Below are 19111 nucleotides of genomic sequence, written 5' to 3'. Positions count from 1 at the left end.
ATACACGCTCCTCTTTAGGTAGCCATGTCTTTTTATGTCTGCCGGTTTCTATTGCCAATCATCTATCATCATCATCTATCATCTATCTATCATCTGTCTCTCTCTGTCTGTCTGTCTGTCTGTCTGTCTGTCTGTCTGTCTGTCTGTCTGTCTGTCTGTCTGTCTGTCTCTCTGGCTCTCTGGCTCTCTGTCTCTCTGGCTCTCTGGCTCTCTGTCTCTCTGTCTCTCTGGCTCTCTGTCTCTCTGGCTCTCTGGCTCTCTGGCTCTCTGTCTCTCTGTCTCTCTGGCTCTCTGGCTCTCTGGCTCTCTGGCTCTCTGTCTCTCTGGCTCTCTGTCTCTCTGGCTCTCTGTCTCTCTGGCTCTCTGTCTCTCTGTCTCTCTGTCTCTCTCGCTCTCTCGCTCTCTTGCTCTCTGGTGTCTATTTTAGCAGGTTAAATATACAGCAGAAAGGGCATGAGGCTGTAGTTCTCCTCAGTGTTTTGATCTTATGTTGTGTTGGAGATATTAGCCTGGGTGCCAGTCGCTTGCTGTTGCTATTGTCTTGAAGTGTCATATCATACTGGTTAAAGGAGAGGAACCATAAAGTGTTTGAAAGACAAAGATCTGTCGTACGACCTCCCCAGGGCCAGGTCAGTCTGACGGGGAGTTACAGCATTTGACAGGCGATGCAATAGTGTTACTACAGGGGTTCCAGCCAGGTCACCCGTGATACAATAGTGTTACTACAGGGGTCCCAGCCAGGTCACCCGTGATACAATAGTGTTACTACAGGGGTCCCAGCCAGGTCACCCGTGATACAATAGTGTTACCACAGGGGTCCCAGCCAGGTCACCCCTTATACAATAGTGTTACTACAGGGGTCCCAGCCAGGTCACCCATTATACACTAGTGTTACTACAGGGGTCCCAGCCAGGTCACCCATTATACACTAGTGTTACTACAGGGCCCCCAGCCAGGTCACCCATTATACACTAGTGTTACTACAGGGGTCCCAGCCAGGTCACCCATTATACACTAGTGTTACTACAGGGGCCCCAGCCAGATTACCCGTGATATAATAGTGTTACTACAGGGGCCCCAGCCAGGTCACCCGTGATACAATAGTGTTACTACAGGGGTCCCAGCCAGGTCACCCGTAATACAATAGTGTTACTACAGGGGTCCCAGCCAGATCACCCTTGATATAATAGTGTTACCACAGGGGTCCCAGCCAGGTCACCCGTGATACAATAGTGTTACTACAGGGGTCCCAGCCAGGTCACCCGTGATATAGTAATGTTACTACAGGGGTCCCAGCCAGGTCACCCATTATACAATAGTGTTACTACAGGGTTCCCAGCCAGGTCACCCGTTAAACAATAGTGTTACTACAGGGGTCCCAGCCAGATCACCCGTTATACAATAGTGTTACTACAGGGGTCCCACCCAGGTCACCCGTTAAACAATAGTGTTACTACAGGCGTCCCAGCCAGGTCAACCGTTATACAATAGTGTTACTACAGGGATCCCAGCCAGGTCACCCGTTAAACAATAGTGTTACTACAGGGGTCCCAGCCAGATCACCCATTATACAATAGTGTTACTACAGAGACCCAAGCCAGTTCACCCCTGATACAATAGTGTTACTACAGGGGCCCCAGCCAGGTCACCCGTGATACAATAGTGTTACTACAGGGGTCCCAGCCAGATCACCCATTATACAATAGTGTTACTACAGGGGTCCCAGCCAGTTCACCCGTGATACAATAGTGTTACTACAGGGGTCCCAGCCAGGTCACCCGTTATACAATAGTGTTACTACAGCGGTCCCAGCCAGATCACCCATTATACAATAGTATTACTAAAGGGGTCCCAGCCAGGGCACCCATTATACAATAGTGTTACTAAAGGGGTCCCAGCCAGATCACCCATTATACAATAGTATTACTAAAGGGGTCCCAGCCAGGGCACCCGTTATACAATAGTGTTACTACAGAGACCCAAGCCAGGTCACCTGTTAAACAATAGTGTTACTACAGGGGTCCCAGCCAGGTCACCCGTTATACAATAGTGTTACTACAGAGACCCAAGCCAGTTCACCTGTTAAACAATAGTGTTACTACAGGGGTCCCAGCCAGGTCACCTGTTAAACAATAGTGTTACTACAGGGGTCCCAGCCAGGTCACCCGTTATACAATAATGTTACTACAGAGACCCAAGCCAGTTCACCCGTGATACAATAGTGTTACTACAGGGGTCCCACCCAGGTCACCCGTTAAACAATAGTGTTACTACAGGGATCCCAGCCAGGTCACCCGTTATACAATAGTGTTACTACAGGGGTCACAGCCAGGTTACCCGTTATACAATAGTGTTACTACAGGGGTCCCAGCCAGGTCACCCGTGATATAGTAGTGTTACTACAGGGGTCCCAGCCAGGTCACCCGTTAAACAATAGTGTTACTACAGGGGTCCCAGCAAGGTCACCCGTGATATAGTAATGTTACTACAGGGGTCCCAGCCAGGTCACCCGTTAAACAATAGTATTACTACAGGGGTCCCAGCCAAGTCACCCGTTATACAATAGTGTTACTACAGGGGTCCCAGCCAGTTCACCCGTTATACAATAGTGTTACTACAGGGGTCCCACCCAGGTCACCCGTTATACAATAGTGTTACTACAGGGGTCCCAGCCAGGTCACCCGTGATATAGTAGTGTTACTACAGGGGTCCCAGCCAGGTCACCCGTTATACAATAGTGTTACTACAGGGGTCCCAGCCAGGTCACCCGTGATATAGTAGTGTTACTACAGGGGTCCCAGCCAGGTGTAGGAGTAATTGATACATATGTAGGTAGATATCACACTATTAAACAATAGACAGGTGTACACTAGAAAATAGGAGAAGAAGGCAGACGTGAGTGCATTTGCCATTCTGGTAAATACAGGAAACCAAAGATTAGCAGATGGCCAAAGTCATACGTGCTTTAAAGTGCATGTATGGAAAAAGCAGGACACCATTATGAAGATAAAATTGACAGGAACAGCCATAATTGCTTAGGGTAAAGGCCATAAATGCTTAGGGCAAGATAGACATATATTAATTTTAGGGGACAAGGGGGTCCTGCCCCCATTATAATCTAATCAAGAGCGGATACAGGCGTTATTGGGCGTAGACAAGCAGGAAGCCTGAAATGAAGGATAATGGTGGCAGATGACCATAGGAGAAGTAATTTAATTAATGTATGTAATGATCTCATGTGTGTGGATGTGTATAAAGAGCAAACCAGTGCTCTGGGAAGAGGTGGGATCCGCGGATCGTTCCGGCTTGTGATACATTGTATTAAAAAGTCTATTTGATTTCACAAGTTCTTACTAGTGTTATATTTCTGAGACGATTTTCCACGACACAGGTCACCCGTTAAACAATAGTGTTACTACAGGGGTCCCAGCCAAGTCACCCGTTATACAATAGTGTTACTACAGGGGTCCCAGCCAGGTCACCCGTGATATAGTAATGTTACTACAGGGGTCCCAGCCAGGTCACCCGTGATATAGTAATGTTACTACAGGAGTCCCAGCCAGGTCACCCGTTAAACAATAGTGTTACTACAGGGGTCCCAGCCAGGTCACCCTTTAAACAATAGTGTTACTACAGGGGTCCCAGCCAGGTCACCCGTTATACAATAGTGTTACTACAGAGACCCAAGCCAGTTCACCCGTAATACAATAGTGTTACCACAGGGGTCCCAGCCAGTTCACCCGTTATACAAGTCAATATTCAACGGCCGTCGATGTCTGAGGACGTTGGGAGATGACGTGGAAACCGGCCACTAGGGGCAATAGTGAGCACTGCTTACTTCAGGTAGGTTTCAGTTTCGCTAGTGTGTTGCTTACCCCCATCCACCATCCCTGTCAACATCTACCTCTGATTGCAAATGTTGCAACTTCAATTTCAGCGATAAAACAGAAATACCCCAAAACCTTCTAAGCCTATCCCTAACCTTTACCCTTAAGAGTTAATGCCTAACCTTAAAATGTGGAATTAATGCCTACACTTGACCTTAAACACTTCAAAATGTTATGTTTTCAACAACTTTGACATTTTACGTTTGAGAAACATGGATGAATGTCTATTTCTGAGATGAGACTGTGAGAGCTAGTTGAGGGGCCCAGGGACATTGGCTGGACAGGGCCACCACTTTTAACAGACATACTATTTATCTCAACCCCACACAGTCATCACAAAGTGTGTCATCACCTGTCTTGTGGAATAAGAGAAGGAGGCAGAGAAAGGGTTATTCATTTTTAAACATTACTTTATGATCAATTTAAACATTCTTTGATTAATTTCTTACAGTACCTTTATAGTCAGCTATTCATCTTGTAGCACGTTTCTTAGATATTACATACTACAATGGTCCTTGCGTAATAATTACAATCCCAAAGAAGCTAAAATGGTACTATTATCTGAAACAAACGCTGCATGTGCAACGAGTGCGCTGAGAGTTGGGAAGCAAGTACAGGGAGTGAGTGTTTTAATAAATGAACTAAACAACAAACACGAAACACAAACAACGCACCGACATGAAACAGAGTCAATAACACCTGAGGAATGAACCAAGGGGAGTGACAGATGTAGGGAAGATAATCAAGGAGGTGATGGAGTCCAGGTGAGTGTCATGAGGCGCTTGTGCGCGAGACGATGGTGACAGGTGTGCGGGATAATCAGCAGCCTGATGACCTAGAGGCCGGAGAGGGAGTATACGTGACAGTATGTCTGTCTGTCTCTGTTCAGTGTAAACAATATTGAGCTCTATTCATTATTGATGATAATGTTGTCTGGTGCTTGTGCCTTGAGACTTTGTCTCTTTCTCACACACACTCTCACATTCCATCTTTCTCTGCTCTCTATATACACTCCTCTCTCTACGTTGTTCAATCTAGCTCTTCTCGCTCTCTCTCGCTTTCGCTCGTTGAAAAGCTCTGATTGCCGTGGCAACCTCTGTGTGTGAGTACTGGAGGGCTGTTTCAAAGAGGACTGAGTGTGTGTGCGACAGAGAGAGAGGAGACCTCTGGGGTAGTACTGAGGATGCTGCTGGCTTCCTGGTTGTGTGTGTGGATTACAGGAGCAGAGAGCATCTCTTAGGGGTCCTTCCCAGACGTAGAGTGTAGAGAAGACCCTGGGTGAGTTTAGTCCAAGTGTGTGTGTGTGTGTGTGTGTGTGTGTGTGTGTGAGAGAAATCAATAAAGAGAGAGATGCGATGTGCCAGGGTGGGTTTGGTTCTTCTTAAGTGACTTTTTACTCATTCATGAATTGATAGAAAGTACAAACTCCCGGTAAACTCTGTGATTTCAGTACTGCCAATGCTCTCTGTTGTCTGACATCGGATGTGATGACTTAGATTTGCTCAAAGAATCAGCCTATTGTTAGTGTGTGTGTGTTTGTGTGTCAGCAGCTTCCTGAATGTTAAAGGGCTTCTCTTCCTGTGTGTGTATGTGTGTGTGTTTTGGCAGTCTCCTAAAGGCATGGCTTGCCTGGTAATGACTTTAGACCATACAGACGTTAGAGTTTAGAGTAGAGTGACACAATCCTGGAGAACTCTGTAAATTCATCGCTGTGTGTTTAGCATTCAAGCATGGCTAAAGAAGTCAAGCAATCTGCAATATTTGTCTTGAAATATACAGTGGGGCAAAAAAGTATTTAGTCAGCCACCAATTGTGCAAGTTCTCCCACTTAAAAAGATGAGAGAGGCCTGTAATTTTCATCATAGGTACACTTCAACTATGACAGACAAAATTAGGGGAAAAAATCCAGAAAATCACATTGTAGGATTTTTAATGAATTTATTTGCAAATTATGGTGGAAAATAAGTATTTGGTCAATAACAAAAGTTTATCTCAATACTTTGTTATATACCCTTTGTTGGCAATGACAGAGGTCAAAAGTTTTCTGTAAGTCTTCACAAGGTTTTCACACACTGTTGCTGGTATTTTGTCCCATTCCTCCATGCAGATCTCCTCTAGAGCAGTGATGTTTTGGGGCTGTTGCTGGGCAACACGGACTTTCAACTCCGTCCAAAGATTTTCTATGGGGTTGAGATCTGGAGACTGGCTAGGCCACTCCAGGACCTTGAAATGCTTCTTACGAAGCCACTCCTTCGTTGCCCGGGCGGTGTGTTTGGGATCATTGTCATGCTGAAAGACCCAGCCACATTTCATCTTCAATGCCCTTGCTGATGGAAGGAGGTTTACACTCAAAATCTCACGATACATGGCCCCATTCATTCTTTCCTTTACACGGATCAGTCGTCCTGGTCCCTTTGCAGAAAAACAGCCCCAAAGCATGATGTTTCCACCCCCATGCTTCACAGTAGGTATGGTGTTCTTTGGATGCAACTCACCATTCTTTGTCCTCCAAACACGACGAGTTGAGTTTTTACCAAAAAGTTATATTTTGGTTTCATCTGACCATATGACATTCTCCCAATCTTCTTCTGGATCATCCAAATGCTCTCTAGCAAACTTCAGACGGGCCTGGACATGTACTGCCTTAAGCAGGGGGACACGTCTGGCACTGCAGGATTTGAGTCCCTGGCGGCATAGTGTGTTACTGATGGTAGGCTTTGTTACTTTGGTCCCAGCTCTCTGCAGGTCATTCACTAGGTCCCCCCGTGTGGTTCTGGGATTTTTGCTCACCGTTCTTGTGATCATTTTGACCCAACAGAGTGAGATCTTGCGTGGAGCCCCAGATCGAGGGAGATTATCAGTGGTCTTGTATGTCTTCCATTTCCTAATAATTGCCTCCACACTTGATTTCTTCAAACCAAGCTGCTTACCTATTGCAGATTCAGTATTCCCAGCCTGGTGCAGGTCTACAATTTTGTTCCTGGTGTCCTTTGACAGCTCTTTGGTCTTGGCCATAGTGGAGTTTGGAGTGTGACTGTTTGAGGTTGTGGACAGGTGTCTTTTATACTGATAACAAGTTCAAACAGGTGCCATTAATACAGGTAACGAGTGGAGGACAGAGGAGCCTCTTAAAGAAGAAGTTACAGGTCTGTGAGAGCCAGAAATCTTGCTTGTTTGTAGGTGACCAAATACTTATTTTCCACCATAATTTGCAAATAAATTCATTAAAAATCCTACAATGTGATTTTCTGGATTTTTTTCCCTAATTTTGTCTGTCATAGTTGAAGTGTACCTATGATGGAAATTACAGGCCTCTCTCATCTTTTTAAGTGGGAGAACTTGCACAATTGGTGGCTCACTAAATACTTTTTTGCCCCACTGTAGATATGAACATAAAAGAGTGAGTAGCACTAAAACACACGCCGCTGCACTCAGTTGTCCTTGCTATATTCATTGAACCTGTGTGTGTGTGGTTTGTGTGTGTGTGTGTTATGTAATGTGAATTGTTCCATATGTAAATGATCCCTGGGTGACAAAGGGCTTTGTTTTGAAGGAAGGGTGTAGGCTGTGTGTGTGTGCGTGCAAGCGCACGTTTGTGTGTGTGTGGAGGCAGCGGTAATGGAGCTCCTCAGGGTCGTATAGGGATGTAATGTCCAGAGCTGTTGGTGTGAGGTGATGAGTAGGTAAGGCAATAGAGCCTTGTTCAGACTAATGGTAATGGTGGTGGGTGTGTGTGTTTATTGATTATGATGACTAAGGCTGTGTGTTGTGTTGTAGAAGTACCGTCAGTGTATGGCTGGACTTCTGGCCCCTCCCTATGGCGCCATGGAAACTGGATCCAACAATGACAGTGAGTACAACTACAATCCAGTTGAATGAATAATATTGATTTATTAACATTGCATATTACACATTACGATGGTCATAACTTTGTCTCCCACCTCCCTAATGGCTGACAGACAAAGACAGTCTAGGTTCAGATCCTCTCAACTTCATGAACAACATCCTCAACAAGGTAAGATGGCCCATTTCAATGTTATTCATTAAAGTTAATACCACTGATCACTCAACTAACCCCAAAGTACTGTCTTTTTAATTGAGGCTGTGTACAGTGAAAGACTGTGACCTGAGATGTGTGTGTACTCTACAAGAGGATACTATTAATAAATGTTCGAGGGGGGGGGGGGTATTCACACTAGTGCTGAGCAACTAACCGAAATGTCAGTCATTTTTTTGTTTTTTAAACAAGTAATTGACTGACATTGGTTGAATAATTTAAATTCCTTTTCATTATATTTTTTTCTGTGAGCTCAATGCACACATTGCAAAGTTTCTACTGAGATAATATATAATATATATATAATATATAAATAATATCTAGCCTGAACTGTGCGATGTAGTTGTAGTTTCGTCTGTAGCTGTGCTAATGAGAGATAATTCATGCACAAGCAAGAAAGGCCCCATCTGCCCAATTATGATGCCCTCTTTTGTAGTTCTAAGACAGCAGCAGTATCTCTGAGTGGGTCAGTGGTTGTGTTTTTTTTCTCCTTTTTTCCCTCACCTTTCATTCATGATCCCTGACATCAGTTGTGTGGTTGCTATGACAACTGGGAGTGTTAGGACAGGTTGGGTGTTTGTGAGTCACAGCTTAGCGAGTGTATAGTAAATATGAGGAGGCTGTAGGGCGTATGTTGGCGGAGACATGCAATGAAAAGTCCCCTGGCTCATTATTTTTGTGGATTTCTCAGCTCAAAGTTTAAATTATTAACACCTGGAGGCTGAGATTCTCACTGTGATTGTGACTATCTAGCTATGCTAGAGACAAAATAAGTGTTTTATTGTGTTGCTGTGTAATGTCTGTAGGTTCCATCAGAGAAGCTGCAGCGAGGGGGGAAGGTGATGCGGAACGCCATCCTCTCCAGAGCTCCTCACATGATCAGAGACAGGAAGTACCACCTCAAGACATACAGGTGTTTGTACGTTTGCATGTGTTTGTGTGTGTGTGTGTGCACATACATATGTATGTTTTGTGTTACTTTATGGTCCATGCAAACTGTCTCACTGTGTGTGTGTGTGTGATGCAGGCAGTGTTGTGTAGGTACAGAGCTGGTAGAGTGGCTGGTGCAGCAGAGTACCTGTGTACATACTCGCTCTCACGCTGTGGGGATGTGGCAGGTTCTGCTGGAGGAGGGAGTCCTGAACCATGGTGAGACTACACTGCCCTCTATTGGACACAACGCTTCAAATGTTCTCCACCAGTTTCATCACATGGAGGGAGAATTTCAATTGCATTTCCTTGATTCCTCTCTCCTCGCCTCTTTTTCAAAACCCATTGGATGAGAAGGTTAGAGGTCTGTTCCCTCTGACCTTTTCATCCAATGGGGTTTGAGAAGGAGGAGGAGAGAGGAAGTGAGGAATCAAGGAAATCAAATTGAATTAATGACTGATCTGACAAGACTGGCTAATAAAAAGGCTGTGAACCCCACCTCTTATCCCACCTCTGTGTCCAGCTATCTCACTATGTGAGCTCACTGATTACTATCTCACTATGTGAGCTCACTGATTACTATCTCACTATGTGAGCTCACTGATTACTATCTCACTATGTGAGCTCACTGATTACTGATCCAGTGTGTGTCCCCTAGTGGACCAGGAGCTGGGTTTCCAGGACAAGTACCTGTTCTATCGTTTCCTTGACGATGAGGAGGAGCACACCCCATTGCCTAGCGAGGAGGAGAAGAGGGAGAGTGAGGAAGAGCTGCCTGACACAATCCTCTTCCTCACCCAGATGGGACCTGATGCCCTGCTGCGCATGATCCTCCGCAAACCGTCAGTACATGCATGGACACACACATGCACACGTGCCTAGTTCATTCTTATATATTGTATACCAGTTAGGAATCATCAACAGAACTCTCTCTCTGTCTCCATCTCTAGTCCTGGTCAGAGGACGGGTGATGATCTGGAGATCATCTATGATGAGCTACTTCACGTCAAGGCCTTATCCCACCTCTCCAACACTGTGAGTCTTATCCCACCTCTCCAACACTGCGAGTCTTATCCCACCTCTCCAACACTGCGAGTCTTATCCCACCTCTCCAACACTGCGAGTCTTATCCCACCTCTCCAACACTGTGAGTCTTATCCCACCTCTCCAACACTGAGAGTCTTATCCCACCTCTCCAACACTGTGAGTCTTATCCCACCTCTCCAACACTGCGAGTCTTATCCCACCTCTCCAACACTGCGAGTCTTATCCCATCTCTCCAACACTGCGAGTCTTATCCCACCTCTACAACACTGCGAGTCTTGTCCCACCTCTCCAACACTGCGAGTCTTATCCCACCTCTCCAACACTGCGAGTCTTATCCCACCTCTCCAACACTGCGAGTCTTATCCCACCTCTCCAACACTGCGAGCCTTATCCCACCTCTCCAACACTGTGAGTCTTATCCCACCTCTCCAACACTGCGAGTCTTATCCCACCTCTCCAACACTGCGAGTCTTATCCCACCTCTCCAACACTGCGAGTCTTATCCCACCTCTCCAACACTGCGAGTCTTATCCCACCTCTCCAACACTAAATTTAGCACAGGGTTCCCCCAATTTTTCTGAGCAAAGAAAAACACATACACTGCTCAAAAAAATAAAGGGAACACTTAAATAACACAATGTAACTCCAAGTCAATCACACTTCTGTGAAATCAAACTGTCCACTTAGGAAGCAACACTGATTGACAATAAATTGCACATGCTGTTGTGCAAATGGAATAGACAAAAGGTGGAAATTATAGGCAATTAGCAAGACACCCCCCAAAACAGGAGTGATTCTGCAGGTGGTGACCACAGACCACTTCTCAGTTACTATGCTTCCTGGCTGATGTTTTGGTCACTTTTGAATGCTGGCGGTGCTCTCACTCTAGTGGTAGCATGAGACGGAGTCTACAACCCACACAGGTGGCTTAGGTAGTGCAGTTCATCCAGGATGGCACATCAATGCGAACTGTGGCAAAAAGGTTTGCTGTGTCTGTCAGCGTAGTGTCCAGAGCATGCAGGCGCTACCAGGAGACAGGCCAGTACATCAGGAGACGTGGAGGAGGCCGTAGGAGGGCAACAACCCAGCAGCAGGACCGCTACCTCCGCCTTTGTGCAAGGAGGTGCACTGCCAGCGCCCTGCAAAATGACCTCCTGCAGGCCACAAATGTGCATGTGTCTGCTCAAACGGTCAGAAACAGACTCCATGAGGGTGGTATGAGGGCCCGACGTCCACAGGTGGGGGTTGTGCTTACAGCCCAACACCGTGCAGGACGTTTGGCATTTGCCAGAGAACACCAAGATTGGCAAATTCGCCACTGGCGCCCTGTGCTCTTCACAGATGAAAGCAGGTTCACACTGAGCACATGAGCACATGTGACAGACGTGACAGAGTCTGGAGACGCCGTGGAGAACTATCTGCTGCCTGCAACATCCTCCAGCATGACCGGTTTGGCGATGGGTCAGTCATGGTGTGGGGTGGCATTTCTTTGTGGGGCCGCACAGCCCTCCATGTGCTCGCCAGAGGTAGCCTGACTGCCAATAGGTACCGAGATGAGATCCTCAGACCCCTTGTGAGACCATATGCTGACACATGCACATTTCTGGCCTGCTGGAGGTCATTTTGCAGGGCTCTGGCAGTGCACCTCCTTGCACAAAGGCGGAGGTAGCGGTCCTGCTGCTGGGTTGTTGCCCTCCTACGGCCTCCTCCACGTCTCCTGATGTACTGGCCTGTCTCCTGGTAGCGCCTGCATGCTCTGGACACTACGCTGACAGACACAGCAAACCTTTTTGCCACAGTTCGCATTGATGTGCCATCCTGGATGAACTGCACTACCTAAGCCACCTGTGTGGGTTGTAGACTCCGTCTCATGCTACCACTAGAGTGAGAGCACCGCCAGCATTCAAAAGTGACCAAAACATCAGCCAGGAAGCATAGTAACTGAGAAGTGGTCTGTGGTCACCACCTGTAGAATCACTCCTGTTTTGGGGGGTGTCTTGCTAATTGCCTATAATTTCCACCTTTTGTCTATTCCATTTGCACAACAGCATGTGCAATTTATTGTCAATCAGTGTTGCTTCCTAAGTGGACAGTTTGATTTCACAGAAGTGTGATTGACTTGGAGTTACATTGTGTTGTTTTAGTGTTCCCTTTATTTTTTTGAGCAGTATATATATATATATATATATATATATATATATATATATATATATATTATACACACACAGTAACAATCAAAAGTTTGGACACACCTACTCATTAAAGTTTTTATTTTTTGTTTTATTTTTTAACTACTTTCTACATTGTAGAAAAGTAGTGAAGACAAACTATGAAATAAAACCTATGGAATCATATAGTAACCAAAGAAGTGTTACACAAATCAAAATATATTTGAGATTCTTCAAAGTAGCCACCCTTTGCCTTGATGACAGCTTCACACACTTTTGGCATTCTCTCAACCAGCTTCATGAGGTAGTCACCTGGAATGCATTTCAATTAGCAGGTGTGCCTTGTTAAAAGTTATTTTGTGGAATTTCTATCCTTCTTAATGCATTTGAGCCAATCAGTTGTGTCAGAAATTGCAGCCCAAATAAATGCTTCAGAGTTCAAGTAACAGACACATCTCAACATCAACTGTTCAGAGGAGACTACGTTAATCAGGCCTTCATGGTCGAATGAAGGACACCAATGATAAGAAGAGACTTGCTTGAGCCAAAAAACATAGACAATGGACATTAGACCTGTGGAAATCTGTTCTTTGGTCTGATTGGAGATTTGTGGTTTTAACCGCCATGTCTTTGTGAGACATAGAGTAGGTAAACGGATGATCTCTACATGTGTGGTTCCCACCGTGAAGCATGGAGGAGGAGGTGTGATGGTGCATTGCTGGTGACACTGTCTGTGAATTATTTAGAATTCAAGGCACACTTAAGAAGCATGGCTACCACAGCATTCTGGAGTGATACACCATCACATCTGGTTTGCGCTTAGTGGGACTATAATTAGTTTTTCAAGAGGACAATGACCCAACACACCTCCAGGCTGTGTAACTGCTATTTGACCAAGAAGGAGAGTGATGGAGTGCTGCATCAGATGGTTTGGGATGAATTGAACTGCAGAGTGAAGGAAAAACAGCCAACAAGTGCTTAGGATATGTGGGAACTCATTCAAGACTGTTAGAAAAGCATTCCAAGTGAAGCTGGTTGAGAGAATGCCAAGAGAGTGCAAAGCTGTCATCAATGCAAAGGCTGGTTACTTTGAAGAATCTCAAATAGAAAATAAAATAAAGAAAAAGCCTTGAATGAGTAGGTGTGTCCAAACTTTTGACTGGCACTGTGTATATATACAGTGCCTTCAGAAACTATTCAGAACCCTTGATTTTTTTCAATATTTTGTTAGGTTACAGCCTAATTCTAAGATGTATTAAATTGCTTTTTTCCCCTCAACATTCTAAACACAATACCCCATAATGACAAAGCAAAATCAGGTTTTTGAAATGTTTGATGATAATATAAAAAAAAAAAAACGGATATCACATTTACGTAAGTGTTCAGACACTTTACTCAGTACTTTGTTGAAGCACCTTTGCCAGCGATTACAGCCTCGAGTCTTCTTGGGTATGACGCTACAAGCTTGGCACACCTGTATTTGGGGAGTTTCTCCCTTTCTTCTCTCCAGATCGTCTCAATCTCTTCCATGTTGGATGGGGAGCGTTGCTTCACAGCTCTTTTCAGGTCTCTCCAGAGATGTTTGATCAGGTTCAAGTCCGGACTCTGGCTGGGCCACTCAACGACATTCAGAGACTTGTCTCGAAGCCACACCTGCGTTGTCTTGGCTGTGTACTTAGGGTCATTGTCCTGTTGGAAGGTGAACCTTCGACCCAGTCTGAGGTCCTGAGCGCTTTGGAGCAGGTTTTCATCAAGGATCTCTCTGTACTTTGCTCCATTCATCTTTGCCTCAATCTTGACTAGTCTCCCAGTCCTTGCTGCTGAAAAACATTCCCACAGCATGATACTGCCACCAACATGCTTCATCGTTGGGATGGTGCCAGGTTGCCAACAGATGTGACGCTTGGCATTCAGGACAAAGAGTTCAATCTTGGTTTCATCAGACCATATAATCTTGTTTCTCATGGTCTGAGAGTCTTTAGGTGCCTTTTGGCAAACTCCAGGTGAGCTGTCATGTGCCTTTTACTGAGGGGCTTCCGTCTGGCTACTCTACCATAAAGGCCTGATTGGTGGAGTGCTGCAGAGAGGATTGTTCTTCTGGAAGGTTCTCCCATCACCACAGAGGAACTGTAGAGCTCTGTCAGAGTGACCATTGGGTTCTTGGTCACCTCCCTGACCAAGGCCCTTCTCCGCCGATTGCTCAGTTTGGCCTGGCGGCCAGCTCTAGGAAGAGTCTTGGTGGTTCCAAACTTCTTCCATTTTAAGAATGATGAGGCCATTGTGTTCTTTGGGACCTTCAATGCTGCAGTAATGTTTTTGTAGCCTTCCTCAGACCTGTGCCTCGACACAATCCTGTCTTGGAGCTCTACGGACAATTCCTTCCACCTCATGGTTTGGTTTTTGCTTTGACATGCACTGTTACCTATGGGAGCTTATATAGACAGCGGGGTGTCTTTCCCAATCATGTCCAATCAATTCAATTTACCACAGTTGGAATCAAGTTTTAGAAACATCTAAAGGATGATCCATGGAAACAGGATGCACCTGAGCTCAATTTCGAGTCTCATAGCAAATGGTCTGAATAAGGTATTTCTGTTTTCTATTGTTTAATAAATGTGCAAAATAAATAAATAACTGTTTTCGTTTTGTTGTTATTATGGGGTATTGCTGAGAATATACTTTTTTAAAGTAACAACATTTGGAAAAAGTAAATGGGTCTGAATACTTTCCAAAGGCACTATATATATATATATATATATATATATATATATATATATATATATATATATATATATATATATATATATATATATATATACTACCGTTCACAAGTTTGGGGTCACTTAGAAATGTCCTTGTTTTTGAAAGAAAAGCAATTTTTTTTGTCCATTTTAAAATAACATCAAATTGATCAGAAATACAGTGTAGACATTGTTAATGTTGTAAATGACTATTGTAGCTGGAAACGGCTCATAAAAAAAGGTATATCTACATGGGTCATTGAACAAGCCTGGGAAACAGTGTTTAAACCCTTTACAATGAAGATCTGTGAAGTTATTTTGATTTTTATGAATTATCTTTGAAAGACAGGGTCATGAAAAAGAGATGTTTCTTTTTTGCTGAGTTTATATTCGATCTTGGACAGAAAAGACTGTAGAATCACCGGGAAATGAGCTCAAAGTGATTTTAATTGAGGAAATCTGTTTCCAAAATTATTCCCATGCATAAATATAGAAGCATACCTGTATGTGATCATATCCCAATGTAATCAAAGTTTGAAATGATTCAGTTTTAGTCAAATACTACATATTTATGGGATTCTCACGGTCAATTTTCAGTGTACAATTTATAACTATGTTTCGGCCCCCCAACCATCCGCTCAAAGAACAATCGGCCCACGACTGAATGGAATTAGAGAACGCTGGTCTAGCAGATCTAGCTGGCTTGTGTACTTACAGACATTGATGAAATGTTCAGAGGTTTTTCGGGTGTTGTTTTAATGTTTGTTTTGCTCTTACCATCTTGCTTACAGGTGAAGAGGGAGCTGGCGAGTGTTCTCGTCTTCGAGTCTCACGCCAAAGTAGGAACCGTGTGTAAGTCCCTATCTCACCATGCTGTACAGTGTGTGTGTTTTAGGGACACACATTAAGGTGTGCTCTCTCCTTCCAGTGTTTAACCAGGGAGAAGAGGGAACATCCTGGTACATCATCCAGAAGGGCTCTGTCAATGTGGTCATCTACGGCAAGGTATGACGTGTGTGGGTGTTTATACATGATGTGTATATTATGGGCCTACAGCGGATTTGAAAGTAGCACAAGATGACGCTAACTAAAATGATTATGACCAAAAGAATGCATCTGCATACAACAGCTGGCTTGTATTCCTTAGGGGAACTAGTGCCACAGTTTGGGAAACTCTGGCTTCGCTCATCACAGTGAATGACTAGCTCAATGGTCTCAGAATATACACAACATACACACACAGTTTGATTAGTCACAATCTTCATTCATGCTAGCACTTCTCCAGCTGTCTAATCTGTGTGTTTTGATGTGTGTGTGTGTGTTCCTCTTCAGGGTGTGGTGTGTACCCTGCATGAGGGGGATGACTTTGGGAAGCTGGCGTTGGTGACTGATTCTCCTCGAGCTGCCTCCATCGTCCTCAGAGAAGACAACTGTCACTTCCTCCGAGTGGACAAAGAAGACTTCAACAGGATACTCAGGGTAGAGTTGTGTACTGTTCTGTTACTACACTGTGCAATACTGTACCATACTGTAATTTACTTTACTTAAATGAAATGTACTTTACCTTACCTTGCTTTAATGTAATGTCCTGTAATTTACTTGACTTTAGGACGTGGAGGCAAATACAGTGCGTTTGAAGGAACATGAGCAGGCTGTTCTGGTCTTGGAGAAGAGTCCCAGAGCCTCCAGTCTGGGAAATATCAGGTACACTGTGTTGTCTGGAACCCCTGAGAAGATCCTTGACCACTTCCTGGAGACTATGAGGATGGATACACACCACTCTGACCCAAGTGTGCACACACACACACACACACACACACACACACACACACACACACACACACACACACACACACACACACACACACACACACACACACACACACACACACACACACACACACACACACACACACACACACACAACCTGATAGATATACACTGTGAGTCCCTAGGGTTGAGGGCCTGGGCCCGGTTGCATAAAACATCTAAAGTAAATTTTCCCCTTATCTTTTCCCTCAAAGTTTCCTTAACTTTAAGTCAGTTGCACAAAACATTTTGGCGCAAATTTCCCCCTTAAATGAAGTGAAATAGTTAAGGGTGCCTATGAGGTCCCTTAAGTGCTTCATTCAGTATGGATGTCAATGAAAACATCATTTGTGGCTGAATGTTGCTTTCCTGGTTTCAAAAGGAAAACATCCACCAGCAAGCAGCTAGCTACTTAGCTAACCAATGAAAGGTGCACAATCCATGTCTACAAAGCCAGCTGGCTAGCAAGCAACCTACTCTGTAAGCTACCTGCTCTATAAACTACCTGCTCTATAAGCGACCTGCTCTATAAGCTACCTGTTCTGTAAGCTACCTGTTCTGTAAGCTACCTGTTCTGTAAGCTACCTACTCTGTAAGCTATCTGCTCTGTAAGCTACCTGCTCTGTAAGCTACCTGCTCTGTAAGCTACCTACTCTTTAAGCTACCTACTCTGCCAGCTACCTACTCTGGCTACCTACTCTGTAAGCTACCTACTCTGTAAGCTACCTACTCTGTAAGCTACCTGCTCTGTAAGCTACCTACTCTGTAAGCTACCTGCTCTATAAGCTACCTGCTCTGCAAGCTACCTGCTCTATAAGCTACCTGCTCTGCATGCTACCTGCTCTGTAAGCTACCTACTCTGTAAGCTACCTGCTCTGTAAGCTACCTGCTCTGTAAGCTACCTACTCTGGCTACCTACTCTGTAAGCTACCTGCTCTGTAAGCTACCTACTCTGTAAGCTACCTGCTCTATAAGCTACCTGCTCTTTAAGCTACCTACTCTGCCAGCTACCTACTCTGTAAGCTACCTGCTCTGTAAGCTACCTGCTCTGTAAGCTACCTACTCTGCAAGCTACCTGCTCTGTAAGCTACCTGCTCTGTAAGCTACCTGCTATGTAAGCTACCTACTCTGTAAGCTACCTGCTCTGTAAGCTACCTGCTCTGTAAGCTACCTGCTGTGTAAGCTACCTGCTCTGTAAGTTAGCTTGAAGTAATAATAAATAAGGTGAGAAAAAAGTAACTCAAAGAAAAGGGTTTTTACTATATTCTCAATCAATGTTTTTCTCCAGTATTGAATGTAGAAGTTCTATTTTGAGATCTCAAAATAAATGTGATCTCTTTGACATTCATTCAGTGAATCAGGTCTTCTCCATGGTAACCAGAGACTCTTTCTGCCATACATGCCTTCAAGCTACCGCAAAACACTTAAAGTATGCCCTTGGGGGGCTGTATGCAACACCCTTAAATCATTTCCTTAGATAAGGGGAAATGATTCCTTAACGTAAACCCTTAAGGAAAACACCTAACATGTTTTATACAGCCGGGCCCTGCTACTGTATGGGATCGGATGATGGGTCGGTAGATATGCATGAATATCTGTTTTCTACTATTATTCTCTTTCTTCCACTCTTTTTCTTCCCCTCAGACCCTGCGGTAGATGACTTTGTCCTCATGCACTGTGTCTTCATGCCTAACAGCCAGTTCTGCCAGCTACTCATGGCACAATATCCTTTTTCTCACTCTGCCCTCTTGTTTTCTCCCTATCCTTCTTTCTCTCCCTTCAGTTTCTCTTCTTGAAGTTCAGTATGTTACATATAGGTGACAGTTATGTTATAGTTGTGTGTTATATCTTTAACCCTGTGTGTACCTACCATGCGGTGGCTCCCCCAGGCTCGGAGCAGGAGAGGTTGGAGTACGCTGTGACCTGTAAGAGACGAGTCCTCAATCTGGCCCTGCGCTGGGCTGCAGTACACACACATCACTTACAGGAGGAGCCAGCAGCACTCATATTCCTGGAGGTACACACACGCACGCACGCGCGCGCGCACGCGCACGCACGCGCGCGCACACGCGCACACACGCACACCTGAGGAGTTGTCCGTGTGTTTCTCTCTGTAGGAGCTGTATGGGAGTGTGTCCAATGACTCACGGATCCTCAGAGCTCTGAAAGACTTTGTACCTGACTTGGAAAAGGTCGTCAAACTACAGTATGTAAAACTGACCTTAACCCCATAATCGTGACCGTCAAACCATTATAAAGACATGCATTATTAACATACACTTGTTCTCTTGTTTCTATTCTTCAGTTCAGAAGAGGCTAAAGTGAAAAAGGTGAGTGTGGCATGGTGAATGTGTCTGTCAAGGTGTGTGTTGTTGTTCATCTCTGATGTTGTGTGTGTTGTTGATCTTCTCTGATGTTGTGTGATCTGTCAAGGTGTGTGTTGATCATCTCTGATGTTGTGTGATTTGTCAA

General features: G+C 44.7%; 1 protein-coding gene across 13 annotated transcripts in view; it reads left to right on the top strand.

The window, feature by feature from the left end:
• LOC129813913 (rap guanine nucleotide exchange factor 4-like) overlaps positions 1 to 19111 on the top strand; it is a 58434-nt gene that overhangs the window by 19269 nt on the left and 20054 nt on the right. For 7 of the 13 annotated variants that reach the window (XM_055866531.1, XM_055866525.1, XM_055866532.1 and 4 more), the window contains 14 exons: positions 7665 to 7737; positions 7847 to 7902; positions 8751 to 8863; positions 8972 to 9093; positions 9533 to 9716; positions 9825 to 9909; positions 15622 to 15682; positions 15759 to 15835; positions 16163 to 16309; positions 16440 to 16620; positions 18284 to 18362; positions 18506 to 18656; positions 18757 to 18845; positions 18945 to 18969. In XM_055866531.1, coding sequence (XP_055722506.1) covers positions 7665 to 7737; positions 7847 to 7902; positions 8751 to 8863; positions 8972 to 9093; positions 9533 to 9716; positions 9825 to 9909; positions 15622 to 15682; positions 15759 to 15835; positions 16163 to 16309; positions 16440 to 16620; positions 18284 to 18362; positions 18506 to 18656; positions 18757 to 18845; positions 18945 to 18969 — 1443 coding nt within the window. Of the gene's footprint in view, positions 1 to 3745; positions 5166 to 7286; positions 7571 to 7664; positions 7738 to 7846; positions 7903 to 8750; positions 8864 to 8971; positions 9094 to 9532; positions 9717 to 9824; positions 9910 to 15621; positions 15683 to 15758; positions 15836 to 16162; positions 16310 to 16439; positions 16621 to 18283; positions 18363 to 18505; positions 18657 to 18756; positions 18846 to 18944; positions 18970 to 19111 lie in introns of those variants that run through there. The other 6 variants (XM_055866537.1, XM_055866529.1, XM_055866528.1 and 3 more) reach the window with 4 other exon arrangements.

The sequence above is a fragment of the Salvelinus fontinalis genome, chromosome 17, assembly GCF_029448725.1.
Source record: "Salvelinus fontinalis isolate EN_2023a chromosome 17, ASM2944872v1, whole genome shotgun sequence".
Classification (NCBI taxonomy): Eukaryota; Metazoa; Chordata; class Actinopteri; order Salmoniformes; family Salmonidae; genus Salvelinus; species Salvelinus fontinalis.
The sequence above is the reverse complement of the archived record's forward strand: the minus strand, read 5'-3'. Positions and strand labels throughout refer to the sequence as shown.